The sequence below is a fragment of the Oncorhynchus mykiss genome, chromosome 9, assembly GCF_057628025.1.
Source record: "Oncorhynchus mykiss isolate SJ-2025 chromosome 9, ASM5762802v1, whole genome shotgun sequence".
NCBI lineage: Eukaryota > Metazoa > Chordata > Actinopteri > Salmoniformes > Salmonidae > Oncorhynchus > Oncorhynchus mykiss.
The window spans coordinates 54000865-54028494 of NC_143030.1; the positions used below are offsets into that span (position 1 = coordinate 54000865).

Below are 27630 nucleotides of genomic sequence, written 5' to 3' on the forward strand. Positions count from 1 at the left end.
ACTCTCCTCTCCCCAACCCTCCTCTCCTCTCCCCAACTCTCCTCTCCCCAACCCTCCTCCCCTCTCCCCATCCCTCCTCTCCTCTCCCCAACTCTCCTCACCTCACCTCTCCCCAACCCTCCTCTCCCCAACCCTCCTCCCCTCTCCCCAACTCTCCTCTCCCCAACCCTCCTCTCCTCTCCCCAACTCTCCTCTCCCCAACCCTCCTCTTCTCTTCCCAACCCTCCTCTCCTCTTTCCCCTTGACCTTTCCAACCCCTCCCTCTACTCTGCCTTCTAGCAATCCACCCATCTATCCATCCATATATTAATCAATCCAGCCATCCATCCATCGTTCCATCTATTTCCAGACACTCTGCAATACATTGTATTTCTCTCCTCGGTATCTGACAGGAATGTTCAGTGGCATTAAGGCAGACATCTGTTTGGGTTTGGCTCCATCTCTCGCTAGTCTCTTTTTCCCTCCCTTTTAATCTGGCTGGCAACCGCAGTGTTTCAGCAGGATGGCCATGTTTGCTTAGCTTGCGTTTTTCTTTCTCCAGTTCTTTTTTCTGATATTCTAATGTCACTGCAGCAGAGATATTTACATTTCTTCAGGCAGGGTATCTGCATTTTTAAACCAGGCCCATGGATTGTGTTTACATATGAATCACACACACACACATCTTAATCAAGAATAGGTGCACAGCATGACAGCAAGGTTAGTGTCAGAGACCAAAGTGCATTTTTGTTTCATTGGTTCTTTACTTTGATTCTTTTAACACTCTGGAGAGTGGAATCGTGAACTGATGAAATTACGCCCACTCTTTAGTTCAACATGGGAAATATTTAACTCTCTCCCTTTATCTATCCCCATCTCTCCTTCTCGCACTCCCTCCCTCCCTCTCTCCCCCTTCCTTCTCTCCCTCCTTCTCTCCCCCCTCCCTCCCTCGCTCCCCCTCTATCTCTCCCTCCCTCTCTCCCTCCCTCCCTCTCTCCCTCCCTCCCTCTCTCTCCCTCCCTCCCTCTCTCTCCTCTGTCAGATGGGAAGGTATATGCGCTAGGAGGGATGGCAGCTGACACGACGCCCCAGGCTCTGGTGAGGGTTTATGAGCCGGAGAAGGACCAATGGCAGCCCCTGACCTCTATGCCCACGCCCCGCTATGGAGCCGCCTCCTTCCTGAGAGGCAACAAGATCTACGTGCTGGGTAGGCCACTCCCCCATCCCCCCATACCCCCATCCCTTCCCCTTCTGTCCAGTCACATCCCAGAGGAATGGCAGTATCATCGCCTCTGACCACTCAGAAGACAGCATGCAGAGAGAGGTCAAAAGAGAGATTAGGCAGGTGGACCACAGTTAGATTGTTGGCCTGTAGTTAAATGGCAGCCTGCGGGACATGTTTCAGGACACAGTGTCCTCCATGCCAAACAGGCTCAAGCACCGGCCAACACTGGCCCCTCTCTCTCCCCCAACTGTGTTTCACTCTGGTCAGATCTGACCTACAGTACGGCCACACACTCCACATGTAAACGCTGTTGTACCACACACATTTAAATATGCACGTTTCTAAATGACCATGAGGATCAGAGGAACCTGTGCTGAATAGGAGAGCAACACTCACACATACAAACACACACATACACACACACACACACTCTTGCTCAGACATCTGGGAAGGGTCGGGCCCATCAGCCTCTCATGCTCTACAGAACTCTACAGAGTCTTGACTCACTCTGTGAGAGTTCCAAAAACAGGCAGGGAGTGAGGGACAGACAGAAAGAAAACAGACAGGGAGTGAGGGACAGACAGAAAGAGGACAGACAGAAAGAAAACAGACAGGGAGTGAGGGACAGACAGAATGAAAACAGACAGGGAGTGAGGGACAGACAGAAAGAGGACAGACAGAAAGAAAACTTACACGGAGTGAGGGACAGACAAAAAGAAAACAGACAGGGAGTGAGGGACAGACAGAAAGAAAACAGATAGGGAGTGAGGGACAGACAGAAAGAAAACAGACAGGGAGTGAGGGACAGACAGAAAGAAAACAGACAGGGAGTGAGGGACAGACAGAAAGAAAACAGACAGGGAGTGAGGGACAGACAGAAAGAGGACAGACAGAGAGAAAACAGACAGAAAGAAAACAGACATGGAGTGAGGGACAGACAGAAAGAAAACAGACAGGGAGTGAGGGACAGACAGAAAGAAAACAGACATCTAGTGAGGGACAGACAGAAAGAAAACAGACAGGGGGTGAGGGACAGACAGAAAGAAAACAGACAGGGAGTGAGGGATAGACAGAAAGAAAACAGACAGGGGGTGAGGGACAGACAGAAAGAAAACAGACAGGGAGTGAGGGACAGACAGAAAGACAACAGACAGGTGGTGAGGGACAGACAGAAAGAAAACAGACAGGGAGTGAGGGACAATCAGAAAGAAAACAGACAGGGAGTGAGGGACAGACAGAATGAAAACAGACAGGGAGTGAGGGACAGACAGAAAGAAAACAGACAGGGAGTGAGGGACAGACAGAAAGAGGACAGACAGAAAGAAAACAGACATGGAGTGAGGGACAGACAGAAAGAAAACAGACATGGAGTGAGGGACAGACAGAAAGAAAACAGACAGGGAGTGAGGGACAGACAGAAAGAGGACAGACAGAAAGAAAACAGACATGGAGTGAGGGACAGACAGAAAGAAAACAGACATGGAGTGAGGGACAGACAGAAAGAAAACAGACAGGGAGTGAGGGACAGACAGAAAGAAAACAGACATGGAGTGAGGGACAGACAGAAAGAAAACAGACAGGGAGTGAGGGACAGACAGAAAGAAAACAGACAGGGAGTGAGGGACAGACAGAAAGACAACAGACAGGGAGTGAGGGACAGACAGAAAGAAAACAGACAGGGAGTGAGGGACAGACAGAAAGAAAACAGACAGGGAGTGAGGGACAATCAGAAAGATAACAGACAGGGAGTGAGGGACAGACAGAAAGAAAACAGACAGGGAGTGAGGGACAGACAGAAAGAAAACAGACAGGGAGTGAGGGACAGACAGAAAGACAACAGACAGGGAGTGAGGGACTGACCGAAAGAAAACAGACAGGGAGTGAGGGACAGACAGAAAGAAAACAGACAGGGAGTGAGGGACAGACAGAAAGAAAACAGACAGGGAGTGAGGGACAGACAGAAAGAAAACAGACAGGGAGTGAGGGACAGCTGTAGATCTGTTCTCTGAGTCTCTGAGCAAACATGTTCGATCTGATTTCAAATAGGTCATGAGACCAGATTAAACAGATTAGGTCATTATTCACATTCATTCACTGGTACCAGCACTGCAGCTGTGGACAACAGTCCTAGTTTTAGAATACTTTTTAACTTGTAGGAGTAGAGACATCTACATATATGGCTGTGTAGGAGGGAAAACATTTGAAAAAGATGGCTTCTTATGAATATTCGTAAGTGATCTCCATTCCCAGCAAAAGAGTATAACCACATCCTCCTCTCCATGGCTGGTACATCTATCTGGTGTTACTGTCTGCCTGCCTGCCTGCCTGCCTGCCTGCTTGCTTGCTTGCCTGCCTGCCTGCCTGCCTGCCTGCCTGCCTGCCTGCCTGCCTGCCTGCCTGCCTGCCTGTCTGCCTGCCTGCCTGCCTGTCTGTCTGCCTGCCTGCCTGCCTGTCTGTCTGTCTGTCTGTCTGTCTGTCTGTCTGTCTGTCTGTCTGCCTGCCTGCCTGCCTGTCTGTCTGTCTGTCTGATCCATCTGGTGTTACTGTCTGTCTGACACACCCTATCCCCTCTGCCCTGACGAGTTGACACTTGCAACGGGCGGGGGGGGAGTGATTTTTAAATGGACCACCCTTGGTTGGAAATTTGTCACTCGTTCATCCCACGATGATTGTGTTTTCAGCCACCGGTAGCTTGTGGGTGCTTTATATGTGCTAACAAAGAACAATCTTCTGAAACTCGTCAATCTATTCTTGTTCTGAGAAATGAAGGCTATTCCATGTGAGAAACTGCCAAGAAACTGAAGATATCGTACAACGCTGTGTACTACTCCCTTCACAGAACAGCACAAACTGTCTCTAAACAGAATAGAAAGAGGAGTGGGAGGCCCCGGTGCACAACTGAGCAAGAGGATAAGTACATTAGAGTGTCTAGTTTGAGAAACAGATGCCTCATAAGTCCTCAACTGGCAGATAGATATACCCGAAAAACATGCGTCTCAATGTCAACAGTGAAGAGGCGACTCCGGGATGCTGGCCTTCTGGGCAGATTTGTGAAGAAAAAGCCATATCTCAGACTGGCCAATAAAAATAAAAGATTAAGATGGGCAAAAGAACACAGACACAGGACAGAGGAACTCTGCCTAGAAGAATGCTATTCATTGACTACAGCTCAGCGTTCAACACCATAGTGCCCTCCAAGGTCATCAATAAGCTAATGACCCTCGGACTAAACACCTTCCTCTGCAACTGGATCCTGGACTTCCTGACGGGTCGCCCCCAGGTATTAAGGGTGGGTAACAACACTGATCCTCAACACAGGGGCCCCTCAGGGGTGCGTGCTCAGTCCCCTCCTGTACTTCCCGTTCACTCATGACTGCACGGCCAGGCTCGACTCCAACACCATCATTAAGTGGGCACGACATAACCTATTCCCCCTCAGGAGACTGAAAAGATTTGGCATGGGTCCTCAGATCCTCAAAAGGTTCCACAGCTGCATCACTACCTGGTATGGCAACTGCTCAGCTTCCGACTGCAAGGCACTAGAGAGCGTAGTGTGAACGGCCCAGGACATCACTGAGGCCAAGCTTCCTGACATCCAGGACCTCTATACCAGCCGGTGTCAGAGGAAAGCCCTAAAAATTGTCAAAGACTCTAGCCAACCTAGTCATAGTCTGTTCTCTCTGTTACCACACGGCAAGCGGTACCGGAGCGCCAAGTCTAGGTCCAAGAGGCTTTTAAACAGCTTCTACCCACAAGCCATAAGACTCCTGAACATCTAATAAAATAGCTACCCAGACTATTTGCACCCCCCCCCCCCCCCCCCCACCGCTTTTACACCACTGCTATTCTCTGTTATCATCTATGCATAGTCATTTTAATAACTCCACCTACATGTACATACTACCTCAACTAACCGGTGCCCCGGCACATTGACTCTGTATTGGTACCCCCCTGTATATAGTCTCGTAATTGTTATTTTACTGCTGCTCTTTAATTACTTGTTACTTTTATTTCTTATTCTCATCCGTATTTTTGTAAACTGCATTGTTGGTTAGGGGCTTGTAAGTAAGCATTTCACTGTAAGGTCTACACTGGTTGTATTCAGCATGTGACTAATAAGATTTGATTTGAGGGTAAGTGGACGAGGGTCTTCCCATCAATTTCACCCTGCTGAGGTGTGGGAGAAGGATCCTGTGTTCACAATGTATAGTGTACTCTAGCTACATGTTGATGCCCTTTTCATGTATATAGTAGCCTTTTCAGTTCACTCCATAAACTCAATGATTTAATGTGAAACAAACACGTTGTTGTACAGGCAAAATAAGATTGGTGCTGAAATTGTAGTATGCGGACTACCTTATATGGATAGAACTGTCATAAAGTGGCATTGGTTTCTATAATGATTTTGCTTGCATATAGGACTGTGTTTCTGGCTGCCAGACTGTTAGTTCTCACCCAGTCCAGTGTGTATGAGGTTCAGTTCAATATGGCGGTCTGTCATCAAAGCTGTCTGAGTGGGTGTGTATGTGAATACTGCCCATCTTCACTGTGAGAAGCTTTTCGGAGCCCGTCCATACACTCTCTCTGAGAACATCTTGTACATCAGCTGCTACTCTGAGTGGTGTACAGCCCGGAATGTGTAGCTATTCTTCACTCCTATCTTGTATTTTATTCTCTCTCTCTCTCTCTCTCTCTCTCTCTCTCTCTCTCTCTCTCTCTCTCTCTCTCTCTCTCTCTCTCTGTCTCTGTCTCTGTCTCTCTGTCTCTCTCTCTCTCTCTCTCTGTCTACTGATGGAGGACCGCAGGGCTTCCAGACAGGGCTGCCAGGCAGGGCTGCCAGATAGTGCTCGCTGGCTGGCGAGAGGTAACAGACTCAGCCTGCAGAGCAGACCCATACTTTTGGACTCCAGTGTGACAACCAGGGATCTGAACTGAAGACGTGTAGTAAATGTGACATTTTCCACAGAGCATTTCCCAGACTCCCATGTTTCAGCTTCCTGAGTAGGAGAGGGGCCGGGGCTGTTCATTAGCCTTATGCTAATCACACTGTTATACTGTTACAATATAACAACCACACCCCTGTACAACATAGTACATGTACCTACTGTAAATCTAATAAATGTACACAGTTAGAAAAATGAAGCAGTGCTACTCGTCTAATGGCCCTCTACTCTGTGTTATGATTAATTGAACAGGCACAAACACTTTTCTTGGCTCATTGGACTACAGTAGGATGTGTCTGGTACCTCCCTTTGAGTTGTTTTCTTTGGATGAATAATAATGTCGTATGTAACTGAATACACAGACTGTGACATGTGATGCCCATGAATAAAACCAGAATATTACCTGAAGCACGCCATGTCAGGCTTTGTGTCTGTGTCAGCAATCAGTGTGTGATCACAGGGGGAATACTGTCGGCAGGTCCAGGCTGATCAAGCCTCTGATACCGACATGCTGTAGTGCAAACTGTCTACTCAAACACGGATAGAAACTTCAGCCCAAGTCCAATAGGATCCACACCTTTCTCACTACCTGCAGGTCCAACAGCATAGCAGAGTGACTGACACGGTGTATGATCTTCACTATACACACTGCCAGCCAGACCCAAAGTGGAATACTCATCACTACACACACACACACACACACACACACACACTCTCTCTGGGTACCTGTCATGTTTGGTGGGTTTTGTTGGGTCAGGAGTGAGCATGGGGGAGAGAGAGCCTGGGGCTGTCACGGAGAGAGAGAGGGAGGATCAGAAAGGTGAGAAACCAATGGAACAAGAGAATACAAATATCTTAATATCTGGAGGTGCCAAGCTTATATTTGAGAACACATCCCAGGATATTTGGCTGCTCCTATCAGATATGGAATCAGCTAATGAAGGTCAACCATTTCCAACCATCCATTTAGTGCCAATGTTGTTTTTATTTAGTTATTATTATTCATTTTTATAACTGTTTCTCCCTCGCTCTCACATCTCGTCCCTCCCACCTATTCTGACCCGTCATCTCTCTCCTCTCTCATTCCTTCTCTCTCATGCCCTGCTGCCCACTCCTTCTGACCCTCTCCTTTCTCTCCATTCCTCCCTGGCAGGTGGGCGTCAGGGCAAGCTTCCTGTCACAGCCTTCGAGGCCTTTGACCTGGAAATGAAGAGCTGGACACATTACCCCTGCATCCCCAGCCGCCGGGCCTTCGCCTGCAGTGCTGCTACCGAGCGGGGCTTCTTCAGCCTGGGAGGGCTCCAGCAGCCTGGCCCCCACAACTTCTACTCCAGACCACACTTCGTCAGCACAGTGGAGGAGTATGACCCAGAACAGGGTGAGTCAATTCAGAGTTTACACAGACACATACTTACAGGGGCTCCAGTCACACAATTAAAGAAAACAATATATATTGTTCTCTATATTGTTCATTTATATTGTATCTTGGGGCTCCAGTACTCTAGTTCAATCAGCCAGACTTGCAAGATGAACTTATGTGGCTCAGCATTCTGTCACCCCCTATACAGTTGAAGTCGGAACTTTACATACACTTAGGTTGGAGTCATTAAAAGTCGTTTTTCAACCACTCCACAAATTTCTTGTTAACAAACTATAGATTTGGCAAGTCGGTTAGGACATCTACTTTGTGCATGACACAAGTAATTTTTACAGCAATTGTTTACAGACAGATTATTTCACTTATAATTCACTGTATCACAATACCAGGGGGTCAGAGGTTTACATACACTAGGTTGACTGTGCCTTTAAACAGCTTGGAAAGCTCCAGAAAATGTAATGGTTTTAGAAGCTTCTGATAGGCTAATTGACATAATTTGAGTCAATTGGAGGTGTACCTGTGGATGTATTTCAAGAACTACCTTCAAAGTCAGTGCCTCTTTACTTGACATCATGGGAAAATCAAAAGAAATCAGCCAAGACCTCAGAAAAAAAATTATAGACCTTCACAAGTCTGGTTCATCCTTGGGAGCAATTTCCAAATGCCAAAAAGGTGCTAGGTTCATCTGTACAAGCAATAGTACGCAAGAGTAAAAACCATGGGACCACACAGCCGTCATACCACTCAGGAAGGAGATGCGTTCTGTCTCCTAGAGATGAATGTACTTTGGTGCCAAAAGTGCAAATCAATCCCAGAAGAACAGCAAAGGACCTTGTGAAGATGGAGGAAACAGGTACAAAAGTATCTATATCCACAGTAAAATGAGTCCTACATCGACATAACCTGAAAGGCCGCTCAGCAAGGAAGAAGCCACTGCTCCAAAACCGCCATAAAAAAGCCAGACTACGGTTTGCAACTGCACATGGGGACAAAGATCGAGGTTTGCAAGCCAAAGAACACCATCCCAACCGTGAAGCACGGGGGTGGCAGCATCATGTTGTGGGGGTGCTTTGCTGCAGGAGGGACTGGTGCACTTCACAAAATAGATGGCATCATGAGGGAGGAAAGGTATGTGGATATATTGAAGCAGCATCTCAAGACATCAGTCAGGAAGTTAAAGCTCGCTTGCAAATTGGTCTTTCAAATGGACAATGACCCCAAGCATACTTCCAAAGTTGTGTCAAAATGGCTTAAGGACAACAAAGTCAAGGTATTGGAGTGGTCATCACAAAGCCTTGACCTCAATCCTATAGAAAATTTGTGGGCAGAACAGAAAAAGCGTGTGCGAGCAAAGGAGGCCTACAAACCTGACTCAGTTACACCAGCTCTGTCAGGAGAAATGGGCCAAAATTCACCCAACTTTTTGTGGGAAGCTTGTGTGAGGCTACCTGAAACGTTTGACCCAAGTTAAACAATTTAAAGACAATGCCACCAAATACTAATTGAGTGTATGTAAACTTCTGACCCACTGGGAATGTGATGAAAGAAATAAAAGCTGAAATAAATCCTTCTCTGTACTATTATTCTGACATTTCACATTCTTAAAATAAAGTGGTGATCCTAACTGTCTTACATTTTTATTTTTATTAGGATTAAATGTCAGGAATTGTGAAAAACTGAGTTTAAATGTAATTGGCTAAGGTGTATGTAAACCTCCGACTTCAACTGTATATGCTACCCATACATGTGTAATATCAACCTCAGTTATATAAACGCAACTCAACCCTTATCTACTGTCACACACTCGGCTTACTCTCCTAACACATCCACTAAGAAAACACTTCTGCATCTTTCCACTACTTTTGAAAGCATATCCCTGCTTGAGGTCAGGCAAGGTGGGTTTGGGTGTTACTGAGTCACAGAGCCGTCGAATAGGGTCTTGATCACACGTTTGCCTACTGCAGCAGCGTACTGGTACACTGAGACAGATATTCCAGAACTGTGCTGTGTATGATTCACCTTCCACTTCTGGATTAATCCCAGCGCGTGTGTCTTGGGTGTGTGTGCGTGCATGTGGGAGGGGAATCTTATTCTCTGTCCATATTAACATTTTATATTTTACTCCCTGCTGTGTATTTCCGGTCCTGATATAAGGCATACTGTATAACCTTTGCAGTTGCTGAAATTAAAAGCCAGATGAGTTTAGTTTCATTTGGCTTTTGAAGATCTGGATTTATTCTGAAGAACAAAGCATCCCAAGCTTTTCACGGTGAAAAGGTGACCTCCTGTGTGTGTGTGTGTGTGTGTGTGTGTGTGTGTGTGTGTGTGTGTGTGTGTCCTTAATGGGTGAGCGATTTTGTGGTTAGTGTGCTCTGTCTCCCTCTCAATTCCTTTCCATTCATTGCGTCCCTGCTAGGACCCAGGGGTAAACTCAAGGCACGGTGGCCAGGCAATCGCCTCAGACCGATAATAGAATAGCAGCTCAAAAACAGGCCCAGTCAAAGAAGTGCATTTATATTCAATCTCCCTCTGCCTCGTAGGATAGTCATGAAATTCCATCTTAGAAGTGTCTATTCCGATGCAGTGAATAGTAGAAAGAGAAACTTGTTGTAAAGAAATAGAACTGATGGATTTTTAAACGCTTCCTACTGGTGTCAATGCAATTGTTACACATGTCATGGAGTTTCTCTTTTGTAGGGGAATGCATGAAGATGTAGTCTGGCTAACACCTAACTCAAAGTCCTCCTGACTTCAGAGTCTGGAAAGGCTGTCTTGATGTTGTCGGTATGATGCATGGATAATGAAGGGGGCTGTGCTTTTCCTGGTTGGTTTTCCTTTATGTCTTTCTCACACAAACACCCACATGGACAGCCGCACACAGCCCTGAGCACTGCCCCCTTCCATTATAACTGTTGGATTTTCAAATCGCTCAGAAATTGAGCGGATGCATTGATTGGTTCTCTCAAAAGTTACTTTTGAGAGAACCAATCGATGCAACTTTTGAGAGAACCAATCAATGCGTCCGCTCAATTTCTGAGCGAATACTGCATTTACAATAGCCTCCTGTCCAGACCAGTGTGTCTCAGCTCTCCCTGGGCTGTGAGTCACGTGAGCTGCGTCAGCCAGGCTATGAAAGATAGGCCTGTCGTGAAGAAAATTCCATTGTACTGTGCTGCAATGTAATATATTTGAGTCTAATACATTAGGGCTGGTTACATGAAGCAGGAGGGTTATGCAGGTTGTAACCGGTTCATTTTTACATCCTCAAATGTTTTAATCAAGACAGTTTGCATGTAAATGTCCAATCATGAAAATGAATGGCTGCACAAGGCAGAACAGCATGCCCAGTTAATGGAACATAGTGTGCCCCCTCTGTGTGGGTTGTGTATGTGTGTGTGTAAGAGAGCGGGAGAGAGAGCGAGGTGGCCATAATTCCATTATCACCTCACCTATTACTGTGCAGCCTGGAGATAATACAGTATGTTTTATATACTGTATGTTTTATGTACAGTATGTTTTATGTACAGTAATCACCAGCACACAGTTTACAGGCCATATCCTCAATTACACATCTCTTATCTGCCCATTTACAACTGTGTAGCACTGAGCTGAGGAAACCTGTGGGTGTGTTGGTGGGTGACAGCATGTGTGACTATGAGCCTAATAGGGTGAAGAAGAAGGAACAGACAGTGGGACTAGTCCCACCACTCTGACTCTTACCATACACCTTCTTGACTACACAGTGTTAACCTCAATAAATACTGGCTATCGACCATGTGCTTAAACGGAGTATTCATGTCTTTAGGATTTCACTGTTGAACGGAATATTTGACTTACTCTTTCAGTTGAAATTATTTTTGGAGAAAACCTTTTAGTTTCCATCAAACCGAACCATGAATTGAAGGGAGGGACATGTGAGATGCCACTCAGCCATATGAAGGAGCAGCCATGCCTGGGAAACATGCCAATCAACCATAGGAAGGAGCAGCCATGCCTGGGAAACATGCCACTTAGCCATACGAAGGAGCAGCCATGCCTGGGAAACATGCCAATCAGCCATAGGAAGGAGCAGCCATGCCTGGGAAACATGCCACTTAGCCATACGAAGGAGCAGTCATGCCTAGGAAACATGCCACTCAGCCATATGAAGGAGCAGCCATGCCTGGGAAACATGCCAATCAGCCATACGAAGGAGCAGCCATGCCTGGGAAACATGCCACTTAGCCGCATGAAGGAGCCTGGGAAACATGCCACTCAGCCATATGAAGGAGGAGCCATGCCTGGGAAACATGCCACTCAGCCATATGAAGGAGCAGCCATGCCTGGGAAACATGGCACTTAGCCGCATGAAGGAGCCTGGGAACATGCCACTCAGCCATACGAAGGGGATCCAATTGACCCGGTGCTCTATAGCTATTATTATGCACTCATTTGAATTCCCATCCCAGTCTCACTTTAAGTACTGCACATCTGCTTAATGGTAATGGCTGAATTATCATCTTGAGTTCCCATGGAGGAGCTATTATTGAAGACTCAATATTAAGATCCTTCCCTCTTAAGCACCCCCCCAGGCGCCATGTTAAAAGCCATTATGGTGGTTGGTTTGTAGAGGGCCGAGGGTGGAGAGTGAGTTTTTATCCTCTGGCTGCCTCTCTGGTTAATAGTTTCTCTGAGAATGATGGTACATCCTCACTAAAAGATTGAACATTCCCCATTTTGTGTGTGACTGTGTTAGTGATGTTAAAATGCCCTGTTTTCAGTCATATTTCATATTCTGCCATAGTTAACGTGTTTTCCCACCATGTCACCTGCAGCAGTTAAGAGTGTCAATTGAATGTGTGGGTAATATGTGTGGAATACGGATTGGCTAATTGTGTAATTATAGGTCCCTCCCACCAATTTGAGTTGATTGAATACAGGTGTATATGTGTTTGGGGGAGAAAGGCAATTGGAAGATGGGGGAGGGTCTTTTAGAAGTTAGTAGGGCTCTTTTTTTTTCTTCCCCCCCTCAGGAGTACTGAGTCAGGGAAGAGTATTTCATAATGTGGAGCTAATGTTGTAAACCGTGATTGACCTTAAATGCACCTTAAAGGTATGTTTGCAGACCTCCATTATATCATGGAACGGACCTGGGGATAGTGGACGACTGTAGGTCGAGTATAGGGCATAGGATTTCCCTTGATGAGGCAAAAAAAAGAGATTTAGACTTGAAAAGTAGAACATTGTCAGGTCAAGTCGGTAATTGGACAAAGGAGGAGGATTGGAGGGAATGAGAGGTGAGGTTGAAAAGACTGAGGGAGGCAGAGGATGGGTGTGAATCTGTCGAAGGGAGCAGGCGCTCCGTGTGATGCAATTTGGGGAAAGACCTGTATCTTGTTTTACGCTTAGGTACAGGGCTCCGTTGGAGGGAATGATTTCTGGGGTAGCGTTAAGTGTGGAGGTGGAGCAGTTGAAGGTTCCTGGTGTTTGTGACGCCCGCCGTTTGGTGTGACGCAGACGGAGTGTCCGGTACGAGAGAGGCAGGTTGAGGTGACCAGGGTCAGAGTAGTGCAGAAGGTGTCGTATGATGAGGTAGTGAAGAAGGGTAGAGGAGGGATGAAGGGTGGGTGATTCTGAGAGGATCCCTGTGAATTGTAGTTCTGTGACAGAACAGAGGGATTGGCTAATGAGTGATATGTTTCATTAAGGTTGGCTTTTTAGCATTCATAGCAATGGTTATCAACTGTACCGCAGAGATGGAACGTAAATCACAGAAAATAGATGTTGTGGTGGCAGCTGCAGAGAAGTTCTTGGGGGTAGGAGATTTGACTTCAGAAGAGTTACAGGGTGTGTTGAGTGGTAGTGTCCCGTCCTCTCAGGTCGTCGGCCTGGGGTTGGATCAGAGAGGGTTAAAGTAGTGGAATAAAGTTTTAATGAGGATAGGGTTAGTTGGTAGGGTAATTTAAAAATATGTATATGTTTTATTTTTCCTGGTTTCCTTTTTATATCACAGTGTAATGGATCTATACTATAGTTCAGTTGGGGGTGGTAATGCAACATATAGAATGCCAACGGCTGTTAAATAAGAAGGCGTTAGTTGGAAGCAAGGATAGAGGAAAGCATCTTTGATAGATTTTATGATATTTTAATTGTTGTTTCAGCATTTTAGCTCAGATTTTTAACCTGTATTTATCTATTTATTGACTAATTCAAAATGTCGAGGAACTGTTTCTGATTTCAAGAAACCTTATGTGCACGAGGTAACGGCCAACTTCATCACACTTCCCTTTCACTCTGCTGTTATCGGGGAGAGGTACTGACAAACTTTACTGGCTAATTGATCAATCAATAACTTTTACCAGAGCAGCGTAATACCCTGTACACCCTCTATCCCACTCAATATCATGCCCTATCTGGTTCTGTAACTTTCTGTGTTTGTATTTGTCTTAACGCACTTTCTTCCCTCCTCTCTCACTGAATGCCAGCTGTTAATGTGATTAGTGTAGGTTATGGTGCTTAGGGCAGAGTAGGGGGATGAGTAGGCCTTTGGTGCAAACAGGGCTTAGAGGCCTACACAAATTGTACTATGTCCCTGGTGAGTCTACACTTCTGTTTGTGTGGGGGCTGAAGAGGCTTTTGGGGGGGGGGGGGGGGGGGGGGCGTGCTTATGGGATGCGATGGAGGGAGGGGTTGATCTACATAGAATCTATGTTCTAGATCGTAGAAAATAGGATGTTCTGTTGTATACTGGCTGCCTTTTGAGGTGGTACCTCATGATCAAACACTAGTTTCTAACCTCCGCATTCCCCACTAGTTTGATTCAGCTAAAAGCCTCCAGTTAAGAAAAGGTTTATCTGAAATATAAGGAGATTAGATCTGGGCAGAAGTCATCACTAAATCAAAATGGAGCTTGTCTCTATGCCTCTGTCAATCAGAAAATGAACCAGTCTCCTTCCTATCAATCAAAGGTTCCTCACAGTTACCGTTTACTCTCAAAGTTCAATTGGTGGTGCAAGTTGGGGTAGTGCCACCCTCAGACAGAGCTGTTTCCTAGAGATGACCTGTCAATCAAAGTCACCCCTCTAGGGATGGAGAGGAACCTCTTTGATTTTCCAACAGAAAACACCCTAATGTCACCAGGGACCACCTTCTCCCTTCTCAAACTGACTTCGCCTTTCTTTCTTTCTCGACTACTGTGTGTTTGTAGTGTATAAAGGCCTGCAAAGAACATAACTTGAATCCAAAACCTCAATCACATTCCAAAGCCTTCCATTTCTCCCTTCCATCTGTTGCTACTGATAGTATTCCCGGCATGATGCCCATTCACCGTTAATACAGAGAAACAGATTACACACTAATGAACTGAAATGAATTATGGGACGTGAAAATAATAAATTAAAAATGTCTGACATTTTCACTGGAAAAAAATCAATGCTTGTTATTCAGCTTTCAGTCTCATGGTTAACTCCCAATCGTGATAATGAGATTGTAATCCTAAAAACATATTTTAAATAGAACGTGAGAGTTGCACAGATTATTATAACCATTTCTTTCTCACCAACTGAATAGTGGAAATTCCTCAGTAGTTTAAGGCAGTGGAAGTTCCTCAAGGTAGTTTAGGGCGGAATTATATTTCAATTAAAATGATTAACTATGCTCCTTGTGCGTCTTGATGATAATAATTATGTTGATACATGTTTAACAAGTCATTTGACTGCTTTAATGAAAAATCCTGTGATTTAAAAGTAAATGACTCGAGTAAACCTGCCGCAGAGATGTTGGACGCTGCATCCAAACAGGGTAAATACTCCCTGCAGCGTGGATTTACTTCCTCCATGACGATAATAGAACCGATGGCCTGATTTATATTCAAAACAGAGCATTGCACTGGCAGTTAAATGTTTCTGACTGAAGCAAGTAGGGGTGAGTGAAAGAACAGTGATGTGTGTAGACTACAGAAGCATTATCTAGGGGTCAGAAATCATGTTACCGTACAGCTAAACCCAATGGCCTCCTAAAGCAAATTGGGCAGTATACAGCATTCTGAATTACTGTAGCTAGGTATGCATCCTGTACTATATTCTAGGAGCCCACAGCAGTTTGACTGGAGTCAACAGCAGCAGGGTCTGGCTGGTGTTTCTGTATGATATGTTGAATAAAGGAATAAAGACAGACACCAATGTCAGGTTCAATAGCCTTGTTTGTGCATTGTACAAACCCCTACAACTGGAGTCCGGGGAACAGTCCGGCTAGTCGATTACCTATCAACTAGACTCCGTAACATCATCCTTTTCAATAGAAAGTGCAAACATAAAGGCATAACATTAAGTTCTTAACAGTCAGGTCATAACAATAGAAAAAGCATAACATTTTATTTTTACTTCAGTTGTCATCTTCCTTTTTTAATTTTATTATTTAAGAAAAAATATATATTTTAATTAACCCAGGGCAAGTTAACAGTCCCTTGCTTACAGAGTAAGCCTGTCCGGTGGCTTGCACAGCCGACCCACCCGTGAGTAAGTATTGGCTCTGACAGGGGTAGGATTAGGGGCACGAGCTGGAGAGCTTGGTGGGGTAGAAGCCTCACCTTCAGTTGGCCCATGTCTCAATTCTGCGCCCCTTACCCTTAGGCCTGGACTGTGATCCAGCTCATCTAGGTGAGTGTATGGCGTGTTCTGGTTTGTCTGCTCTGCTACGTGCAGATCCACCCAATTGCGACGATAGAGGGAGCCACCAACATCCACCAGGTAAGAACGTGGTGCAACTCTCTGCAGGCATGTGCCCAGCCTCAAGTCCTGTGTGGTCTCCCGGCTGCAGTTTCATCCTTATCGTTTCACCCACCTCCAGCTCTGGTAGGTCTCGAGCAGTCCGGTCGTAGAAGCACTTAGCGAGCTGCTTTCTGTGACGCAGTTTGTCCGTGACGCCAACCATGGCGCAGGGCTCAAGTAGCTTGTTAGCTACAGGGATGGTAGTCTTCAGATGTCTGGACAGAAGGCGTTGTGCTGGGCTGCTGTCCATGTTTTCGGTGGGTGTGTTCCTCCACTGTAAGATCGCTTTCCATGGGTTGTTGCTGTCGCGCAAGGCCCTGCTTAACAGGTTTTTTGCAATCTTGACAGCTGATTCTGCCTTGCCATTTGCTTTTGGGTGTCTTGGTGAGGAGGTCACGTGGTCAAACTCTCATTCTGAGGCGAAACGCTTGAACTGTGCAGTGAATTGTGGGCCATTGTCCGTGATTACCTTGTCAGGCTGACCTTGCCTTGCAAACTGCGCCTTGCAGTGCTTTATGACCGTCTCTGCAGACAAGTCAGGGAGCAGTTCAATTTCCCAAAAGTCAGAGCAGTGATCAACGATGAGAAGATAGTCCTTTTGTCTGTGGCTGAATAAGTCCATGCTGATGATTTGCCAGGCCCTTGTGGGCAGTTCGTGTGACATCATGGTTTCCTTTTGCTGTTCATGAGCGTACTCGTTGCATGTGGTACAGTTGCTGACAAAGTCTTTAATTTCTGCTTGCATGTTTGGGCAGTATAATGTTTCACGAGCCTGGTGGTAGCATGCGTCACCTCCAACGTGACTGGAGTGTATGCGGGTAAGCATCTCTGGACATAGTGATTTGGGAATAATGACCTTCTGACCTCTGAACAAGATGTCATTTTGCACGCTGATCTCATCTCGAAAGGTCCAGTATTCTCTCACTGTGAAAGATGTCTCCTCTTTCAGGTATGGCCAACCTGCGAGAGCCATGGACTTCAGTGACTGTAGGTGTTCGTCCTTGTCAGTGTGTTGCCTTATCAGGGCTAGGCGGTGATCTGTGACGTTTAAGTAGTCTGCCTGATTGATCTGTTTAACATCTTGTTGTTCCTGCTGTAGCGAACAGATGGCCTGCCGCTCATAGACAGTGCCTCTGCCTGTACATTGTGTTGTTGCCCTGCTCAGTGTGTCGCTGATGTACATCTCTGGTCCTGGCTTGTAAATGACCTTCAGGCTGTAGTTTTGCAGAGTCAGGAGCATGCTTTGAAGCCTCTTGGGCGCGTTGAGAGGTTTACTGAATATGGCAATGAGTGGTTTGTGGTCAGTTTCAGCGGTGACCAGGTCTCGCCCATATAAGTAGTGATGGAATCGCTGGCAGGAGAAGACGATGCTGAGGCACTCTTTCTCAATTTGTGCATAGTTTTGTTCGGTGGGGGTGAGCGCTCTCGAGGCAAACGCAACTGGCTGGTCTTCCTGCATAAGGCAGCATCCAAGTCCCCTTTGGCTGGAGTCGCTCTGGATTGTGACAGGCTTCATGACGTCGTAGTAGCACAACGCTGGCATGGATGAAGCCAGAGATTTCATCTCCTGCACTGCGGCCTCGTGCTTGGGTAGCCAGTGCCATGGTGTGTCTTTGTCTAGCAACCAGTGCAGAGGCTCACAAACTGCTGATAGGTGTGGCATGAACTTTGCAAGATAGTTTGCAAAGCCGATGAGACGCTGTACTCATTTTGCATCAGACGGGTTTGGCATGTCAAGGATCACTAGGACCTTGTCTGGGTCTGGCTTCAGGCCTTTTGCCGAGAGAATGTGGCCATGGAAGTGGACGTCTTTCACCTTGAACTGCAGCTTCTTCAGGCCAAGACGAAGCTTAACTGATCGGCAGCGCTCCATCAGTGCCAGGAGCTTCACATCGTGATCGCGTTCTGCTTCTTCGTCTGTGTCACCACAGCCTACGATCAGGACATCATCGGCGATGGGTTCAATGCCCTTGAGCCCAGCCAGTAACTTGTGCTGCTTACGTTGGTATATCTCAGGCGCCACTGAGACACCAAACGGGAGCTTGAGCCAGCGTTTCCGACCCCAGGGGGTCCAGAAGGTAGTCATGAGGCTGCTTTCTTCATCCAGCTTGCATTGAAGGAATGCATCTCGGGCATCCACCAAGGTGAAAATCCTGGCCTTGGGAAGCTTATAGAGGACATCCTCTAGTGTCGGCATGATGTAGTGGGATCGTTTCAGTGCTTGGTTCAGATGCTTTGGGTCGATGCAGACCCTCAGCTTCTCTGTTTTTTTCACTATGACCATATTGCTGATCCAGTCAGTTGGTTCAGTCACAGATGTCATGTGGCCATCGGCCTCATACTTGTCCAGCTGGGCCTTCACAGCCACTTTCATTGCAATGGGCACATTGCGAGGAGCACACTGGACTGGAGTGATGCTCTCATCTACTTCAAAGTGTACCTCCCCAGGCACTGATTCAATGGGCATGTTGAATACATCGTCATATCTGCTGAGTAGTTGTTGTTTGGACAGGGGTCCATGCTGGACATGATCCACAATGTGCAGGTCATTTGGTACAGTGAACTGCATCAGTCCCAGGCGTTCGCATGTAGAGCCTGAGAGGAGAGGATGTTGACTGGTTTTTACAATCTCAAACTCCAGCTTGTGTTTGCGTCCCCGAATAACACATTCGGTCTCAAAGGTGCCCATAGAGCTCATTTAGCTCTCCTGAGTACAGCTTTAGTCTAGTATCGCTGTGCAATAGATGTGTGTCAGGTGCCAGATTGATTTTGTCTTTGTAGCTCATTACGTTGCATGTAGCACCAGAATCCAGTTGACATTGTTGTTGCTTGTTGTGTAATCGTAGTGTCACAAACCATTTCTTCCCTCGAGTGTACAGCCCCAATGGATTTATGCATGTAAATGTCACTTTCACTGTTCAGCTCTGAACATTGAGTGACATCATCAACACAGTGAATCGTGCCCTCACTCACCCTTCTTTTGCTTTTGAGACACACTTTTGCAAAATGATTATTAGTTCCACAAGCTCTGCATGGTTTTCCGTAGGCAGGGCAGTGCTCTTTGCCACGTGTGTGTGTATTCCCACAGTATTTACATGTTACGGGGCTCTCTGTGTTCACCGTTCGTGGTGAATTGCTCTGCCTCGATTGGTTTAGTCTGAATGTCTGCCTAGCAACAGCGTGAACAGTATCAACGTCGGAGCGTGGGGTTTCGATTTTCATTGCTCTCATTCTCATGTCAGTGACTTCAGCAGTGCGGCACATTTCGATGGCAGTTACTAATGTTAAGTCTCTCTCTCTCAGTAGACGCCGGCGTGTATACTCGTTTGCAATTCCCAGCACTGTTGTCACGAATCAATTCATCTTCAATCCCCCGTATTCACAAGTGGCGGATTTCTCTCTCAAACGGGTTACAAAGTTGTGTACTGACTCACCCTCTTCCTGTTTGCAGAATCCGAAAACGAACCGCTCGTACATTACGTTTCTGGCGGGTTTGAAGTAATTCTCCAATGCATCCAATATAGCCTTTGCATCACACTGTTGTCGTGCTGTGAGGGTGAGATTGTGCCAGTAGATATGCCTGCATTCGCTGCCCATTAAACTCCTCAGAGTTGCAGCTTGTACCTCGTTGGGTTTCTCATGTAGATCGGTCGCCAGCGCATAGTCCTCGAATTCATCCCTGAAGTTGTCCCAATTAGTGTTCCAGTCCCCTGTGAGAACCATGGGATTTGGTGGCGGAATGTTCGCTGCCATAGCAATGGAATATGAGATTTCTTTGCCTTCAGTCATCGAAGTAGGTAGTAATGCTAGCTAGCCAGCTAACAACGAGTTGATCAGTGTTGTGAGTAGGAAACGGCGTGTGTTCGCATGTGGAACGTAACTGCGCCTATACTGTACTTAGCTACAAAAATAACAAACGTGTGTTTTCCGAGCCACTTCTGATACCATGTTTCTGTATGATATGTTGGATAAAGGAATAAAGACAGACACCAATGTCAGGTTCAATAGCCTTGTTTGTGCATTGTACAAACCCCTACAACTGGAGTCCGGGGAACAGTCCGGCTAGTCGATTACCTATCAACTAGACTCCGTAACAGCTGGCCCTGTCTCATTTAGCTGACGTTAACATTCACTCTGCAGCAATCACAATCAAAGCTGATCTTGGATCTGTTCATGTCATATTATAAACTATGATTTTAAAAGGTAGAACTGCTCCTAGATCAGCACTTCTACTCTGAGATGCTTTGTGGCTACGGGCTCAGACCAGTCATTCTCTGGTTCCTTCTACATCTTCTCTCCATCTGTAGAGACGTGATGGATCCAACCAAGAGAAGGTCAAGGTTGTAGGTCTGTCAACATCCTCCATTCTCCAGCACTCCACTAATAAAATACACTGAATAAAAATTATAAACGCAACATGCAACAATTTCAAAGATTTTACTGAGTTACAGTTCATATAAGCAAATCAGTCAATTGAAATAAATTCATTAGGCCTTAATCTATGGATTTCACATGACTGAGAATACAGATATGCATCTGTTGGTCACAGATACCTTTAAAAAAAGGTAGGAGCGTGGATCAGATATCTAGTCAGTATCTGGTGTGACCACAATTTGCCTCATGCAGCGCAACACATCTCCTTCACATAGAGTTGATCAGGCTGTTGATTGTGGTCTGTGGAATGTTGTCCCAATTCTCTTCATTGGCTGTGCGAAGTTGCTGTATATTGGTGGAAACTGGAACACGCTGTCGGACACGTCGATCCAGAGTGTCCCAAACATGCTCAATGGGTGACATGTCTGATGAGTAGAGTATGCAGGCCACGGAAGACATGGGACATTTTAAGCGTCCAGGAATTGTGTACAGGTCCTTGCAACTTGGGACCGTGCATTATCATGCTGAAACATGAGGTGATGGTGGTGGATGAATGGCACGACAATGGGCCTCAGGTACTCGTCACGGTATCGCTGTGCATTAAAATGTATATTGATAAAATACAATTGAGTTCATTGTCCTTAGCTTGTGCCTGCTCATACCATAATCCCACCGCCACCATGGGGCACTCTGTTCACAACGTTGACATCAGGAAAACGCTCGCCCACACAACGCCATACACACGGACTGCCATCTTCCCGGTACAATTGAAACCGGGATTCACCCGTGAAGAGCACATTTCTCCAGTGTGCCAGCTGCCTTCAAGGTGATCATTTGCCCACTGAAGTCGTTTACGACGCCGAACTGTAGGCGGGTCAAGACGCTGGTGAGTACGACGAGTATGCAGATGAGCTTCCTTGATACGGTTTCTGACAGTTTGTGCAGAAATTCTTTGGTTGTGCAAACCCACAGTTTCATCAGCTGTCCAGGTGGCTGGTCTCACATGATACCGCAGGTGAAGAAGCCGGATGTAGAGGTTCTGGGCTGACGTGGTCTGCGGTTGCGAGGCCGATTTGGACGTACTGCCAAATTCTCTAAAACAACGTTGGAGGCAGCTTGTGGTTGAGAAATTTTAAATTTCAATTTTCTGGCAACAGCTCTGGTGGACATTCCTGCAGTCAGCATGCCAATTGCACGCTCCCTCAACTTGAGACATCTGTGGCATTGTGTTGTGTGACACAACTGCACATTTTAGAGTGGCCTTTTATTTTCCCCAGCACAAGGTGCACCTGTGTAATGATCATGCTGTTTAATCTGCTTGTTGATATGCCATACCTGTCAGGTGGATGGATTAACTTGGCAATGGAGAAATGCTCACTAACAGGGATGTAAACAAATTTGTGCACGAAATTTGAAATAAATACGTTTGTGTGTAAAGCTAGGGCACTTCTAAAAGTCTATCTCTCGTATTAAACTACCTATTTGTCTTAATTTTCATCTGTAGAATCAGCCAGCGAGGCAGATTTGATATGGTTTCTCTGGGGATCAGGGTATTGAACAGGGACTGTACAGTAGATTATGGGGTGTGTTTCACGGGCTGAGGCCAGCTGTAAGTAAGCTTTCTGTGGGTTTTATTCCTACACTACCTCCCTAGCGCGTGTGTCTGTGCCTTATTTCACTATTCAGCCCAATGACAAAGCACTGCAGAATCAAACAGCAGGCCTCATTTCCAAATCTAATTGCCCGTATTAGAGTTGATCATGTCCACTGACAGACTTTGGGAGTGCAACCTAGTGTATTTGGATCTGTGTTTTCACCCCTGTTTATTTAGATATTATGCCCCGGCTGTCTCTGTAATAGTACTGTTCATACACGACCTGTGTTTCCTTTGTGCTGTATTCAACCACTGACACACCATTTGTATTGTAAAAGCATGTTACGGCTGTGTCCAATGATGCCATCAAATACATTCACATTTTGTCAGTAACACCTCGCCGCTCTCTCACCACTCCACTGATGCCACCCCTCTTAGCCATCTCCTCCTCTCTTCTTCTGTCAAACAATTCTCCTTCTCTTTACCTTTCCTCTCACCTCCAACCCCATGAACTTGAATCCCTCTCCATGTCTCCCTGCCTGTCTCCCTGCCTGTCTCCCTGCCTGTCTCCCTGCCTGTCTCCCTGACTGTCTGCCTGCAGTGTAAAGTGGAAGAGGGTGATTTCAGCCACACACATACAGTACATCTACTACACAGGCACACACATACAGTACATCTACTACACACATACAGTAGGAAGCTAAGCGTTGCAGCGTGTGAAAATGGCATGTGGAGTGGGCTTCTATACAGTCCCTCTCGCCTCATGAGACCTGTGGATTATCGCATTGATCTTTGTAATTAATCTCAGAATGCAATTAATCAAACCTGAGACCCTGGCTGTGTTTGTGTGTGAGTGGACCTGATTTAACAGGCTATATTTATCCATCAGGCGTATCGGAGGGAGGACATGAGATTCAAACATGACTGTATAGATCGATGTATATTTTTAATGAGGGCCTGGCTGTACTGTATGCCATCATGAATACACTCCTGTCAGTCGATGGAGCAGACAATCTGGAGAATGGATGGCACAAAGGAGACCAACGTGGACCTCAATGCCATATCGCCCACCGTATGTCACAAAGTACTGTTCTGCTCAGTAATAGGCTTCATTTTCACATCTCGAACAAGATAGGGATCCTTTTCCCATAATTCCTCTGACAGCACATTCTGCTCCTCCAGAGACTCAGTGAATGGAACCACATGGAGGGATTGCGTTTACTAGGCTATATATTTTCCTTTCCACTCCCGGCCGCTTGATGTCATTGGAAATGTAGTGGAGAGGAATATTGCATCCTCCCGTTGGGGAGATGTCAGAGTATGTGGCAGGAGATGCTGCGGTGGGTAAGAGAGAGAGAGGTAGGCTGTGGGTTATTGAGCGAGGTGATTGGAGTCAGAAGTGGTAGTGTGTGAAAGAGAGAGAGGATTGATTCTGGGCTTTAAATAAACACACGGCTTCTATATTCCAGCTGGGGCACTGTTCTCTGCCTAACTCACCTGTCAGTCAACACACTGTGTGTGTGTTTGTATATAGTGGTGCAAAAAAGTATTTAGTCAGCCACCAATTGTGCAAGTTCTCCCACTTAAAAAGATGAGAGGCTTGTAATTTTCATCATAGGTACACTTCAACTATGACAGACAAAATTAGAAAAAAATCCAGAAAATCACATTGTAGGATATTTAATGAATTTATTTGCAAATGATGGTGGAAAATAAGTATTTGGTCAATAATAAAAGTTTTCCACCATAATTTGCAAATAAATTCATTAAAAAAATCCTACAATGTGATTTTCTGGATTTTTTTCTAATTTTGTCTGTCATAGTTGAAGTGTAGCTATGATGAAAATTACAGGCCTCTCATCTTTTTAAGTGGGAGAACTTGCACAATTGGTGGCTGACTAAATACTTTTTTGCCCCAATGTACATATATATTTATATATAAATAAATAAAGGCAACAACACACCAGAAACAAAGTCTCAGGGCTTAAGATTTGTCAAACCAACAAGGAGCCTGTACTTGATTGAATTAGAACCGCAAACCATCAATGTGTGTCAGTAAGTTTTAAACAGAGACCGAGTCCACTGGCAGATAGTTCCAGTATGTCCTTGGCCAGCCTCTGTGCTGTAGCTATCATCCTATACATCATAACAGTAGAGGAGCAGTAGAGCGGCAGACAGATCTTCTAAGAGAGCCCTGGGCACAGAAACACTGTGTGGGAGAAGAAATGGCCATGGCAATTTATCTGCAGATAGCAGGGGAAGTTGTGCCTGCTTCCTAAACTGCCTCACTTTTTTCCCTCTGTCTATTTTTACATGTTATCTTGCCTCCATTTGCCTGTGCTGAAAAACCAATCTGTTCCAATAAGCTTATCTGTTATTGAGGCTCTGGCCCCTCTGCTTCTCCCCCTCTGGGGCGGAAATTGCTCTGGCCACTCTGTGACTGCCCTCTTCCATTAGACTGTACAGCCTGCTGTGCGTGCGTGCGTGCGCGCGCACTAGAGACGTGATGGATCCAACCAAGAGAAGGTGAAGGTTGTAGATAGGTGTGCACTACAGGTCAAAAGTTTATTTTCAGTTTCATGTCTTCACTACTATTCTACAATGTAGAAAATAGTCAAAATAAAGAAAAACCCTAGAATGAGTAGGTGTTCTAAAGCTTTTGACCGGTAGTGTGTGTATATATACGTGTTTGTGTGTTCGTGCGTGTGTCTTTCTCTGCATGTGGCAATTTCTACCTCCCTAAAAAAACGCTGAGTGTAACATAACATTAGGAACACCTGCCCTTTCCATGACATAGACAGGCGTCCACATACTTTTGGTGATGTATTGTAGACTGACCAGGTGAATCCAGGTGACGCTATGATCACTTGTTAAATCTACTTCAATCAGTGTAGATGAAGGGGAGGAAAGAGGTTAAAGAAGGATTTTAAAGACTTGAGACATGGATTGTGTATGTGTGCCATTCAGAGGGTGAATGGGAAAGACAAAAGATTTAAGTGCCTTTGAACAGGGTATGGTAGTAGGTGCCAGGCGCACCGGTTTGACTGTGTCAAGAACTGCAACGCTGCTGGGTTTTTCAAGTTTTTCAAGCAGTTTCCCGTGTGTATCAAGAATGGTCCACCCCATAAAGGACATCCATCCAACTTGACACAAATGTGGGAAGCGTTGGAGTCAACATGGGCCAGCATCCCGGTGGAATGTTTTCGACACATTGTCGAGTCCATGCCCTGACGAACTGAGGCTGTTCTCAGGGCAACGGGGTGCAACTCAATATTAGGAAGGCGTACACTCAATGCATATTTCTCCTTCTCTCTTCCTCCCTCATCAACGCGACCCATGCTCTCTCTTATCTACCTCCTCCCTTATTCCTACCCTCCTCGTTCCCTACCTTAGTATCATCCTTTATTGACCTAGTTGTTTTTGTTGGCTACTCCTCCAAGTGCTGAAGGCTCATTAAGAGTGTTCAATTTGTTTTGGAGAACGCAAATTCGCAACAACAGTGTCTGTTCTAAGCTCACAGGGTGTGCTTTGGACCAATGGCTTTAGAGGGAAATAATCTGAACTGTACATTCTGGAATATAATAAATAATAACATTAGTGACACATTTTCTTTCGATCTATTATTCCAAATCCGGTGTTTTTGTTTAATTATATCGCTTTTTTTTATGACAGTTATGATTGGGCTGCATACACTCTGGTAACAGTCATTTGAGTTGTCTGGACCTTGGAGTGTTCTGGTCTCTCACATACAGAGAGCTTGATTTGTCACATAGAGAGGTGTTGGGTTTTCTCTTTGCCTCCTATTGTGAGCTGCTGAGCTATCAGGGAAAGTTCAGGAGTTGCCTGAGGTCACAGACTTTGCTGCTGTGACTAAACCACTGAAGTAAATGGTGTCTCATCCACCTGAACAGTGCTGTCCTCTCCCTGAATGGACAGACCTGGCCCGGAGAGAAGATGGAGCGCTTGAAGTCAGGCTTTTAGCCGGCAGTGCAGGAGAGAGGAGGAAAAGGGGAGGGTGGAGAGGGAATGAGGGCACGCTGTCCCAAATTTAGAAAATGTAATCTGCTGTGGGGCAGACATGTCGCCAGACGTAGCCAGAGCAGAGTGCACCTGGGATGGCCTCTTTGCGCTGAGTGATTCATGGAGCTCCCTCGGGCTTAGCATAGGCAGCCTCCCTATCTATAGTATCGTTTGTCTTCATCTACCTTATCTACCTGAAAGAGAGGGAGAGATCAGAGAGGGGGAGATAAAATGGGGCAGAGAGTGAGAAATGGAGCGAACGAGGATAGAGAGAGAGAGAGAGGAAAGGAAGAGCTAAACGGGGGCAGAGGGAGGAAAGATTTTGGGGCAAATAGAGAGAGAGGGTATGGCATATTCAGTGAGTGTCAGGGAATGATGGAAACACTGAGGTGGTGAGTAAGACCCAGGCAGAGTAGAGGGCAAGGAGAGGGGGTTAGAGAGGAGAGAAAGACATAAAACAGATATAGATTTAGAGTAGCGATGCTGTTTTCCCCCACACTGTAAATAGGTCAACCATCTGCGTTGTAATAGATTATATGTATGTTGGATACATGTAGTTAATGATGCTTGGAAAGGGATTTTGGAATATTTATGTCAAACAGTGTTTGATGTTAGTCTCCTCTCTGACCTTTGTCCTCTGACCCCTGTGTGTTGCAGGTATCTGGATGAAACCAACCCGAACCTCCAGGATGAGGGTTAAGAGAGCAGACTTTGTGGCCGGATGTCTCGGTGGAAGGGTCATCGTTGCTGGTGGACTAGGTGAGCACTTTACTGCCCAAATAGATGCTTGGGTTGCAAAATACCCCAGAACCAATAAACTACTTGACCCTGACAAATAACACCACTTACAGCACTAACAACAAGGTCAGGTCCTAACACTAAAACAACCTCAAGGTCTAGTTCATGTGAACAAACAAAACACCTGCGCATTAATCTTAGTAACACAGTGTGACAGTCACACCATGAGAAGTAATCATGTTAATTTAGGCAAATGAAGTTCCCATTGCTTTCTAATTTTCCCCTTGATTGAATTGCATCATAAATATACTGTGAAAAAAAACAATGAATCATGTTTAGAATGAGTAATAAGAGGGTTAGGGTTTCCTCCACTGCGTGATTGTTGGCAGTTTACAGTTATAGCCGTGGCTCAGTAGGATATAGAGCAGAGTTTACCTCATAATGAGACAGTGTGGGAATTCATTCTATTCTCTGTCTTTGTACACATTCTGTGTAATTTGGTTAATTTATTTGTTCATTTGGGTCTCCGTGTCACAGCTTAAGGAGACAATGAAGCGAGCTTAGAATCTGTCAAAAGAACTGCTCCCACTGTCTCTGTGCAAGAGGTAGAGAAATTGAGTTTGAGTGAGAGA

At 45.7% G+C, this 27630-nt stretch overlaps 1 protein-coding gene across 2 annotated transcripts in view; it reads left to right on the forward strand.

Annotated features, from left to right (window-relative positions):
- Positions 1-27630, forward strand: part of klhdc8b (kelch domain containing 8B) — a 108046-nt gene that overhangs the window by 67663 nt on the left and 12753 nt on the right. For both annotated transcript variants that reach the window (XR_016483310.1, XM_036988215.2), the window contains exons 2-4: positions 1022-1186; positions 7301-7525; positions 26918-27019. Coding sequence is in view for 1 of the 2 variants with exons in the window: in XM_036988215.2 (XP_036844110.1) it covers positions 1022-1186; positions 7301-7525; positions 26918-27019 (492 nt within the window). In the remaining variant the exon portion in view is untranslated. The remainder of the gene's footprint in view (positions 1-1021; positions 1187-7300; positions 7526-26917; positions 27020-27630) is intronic.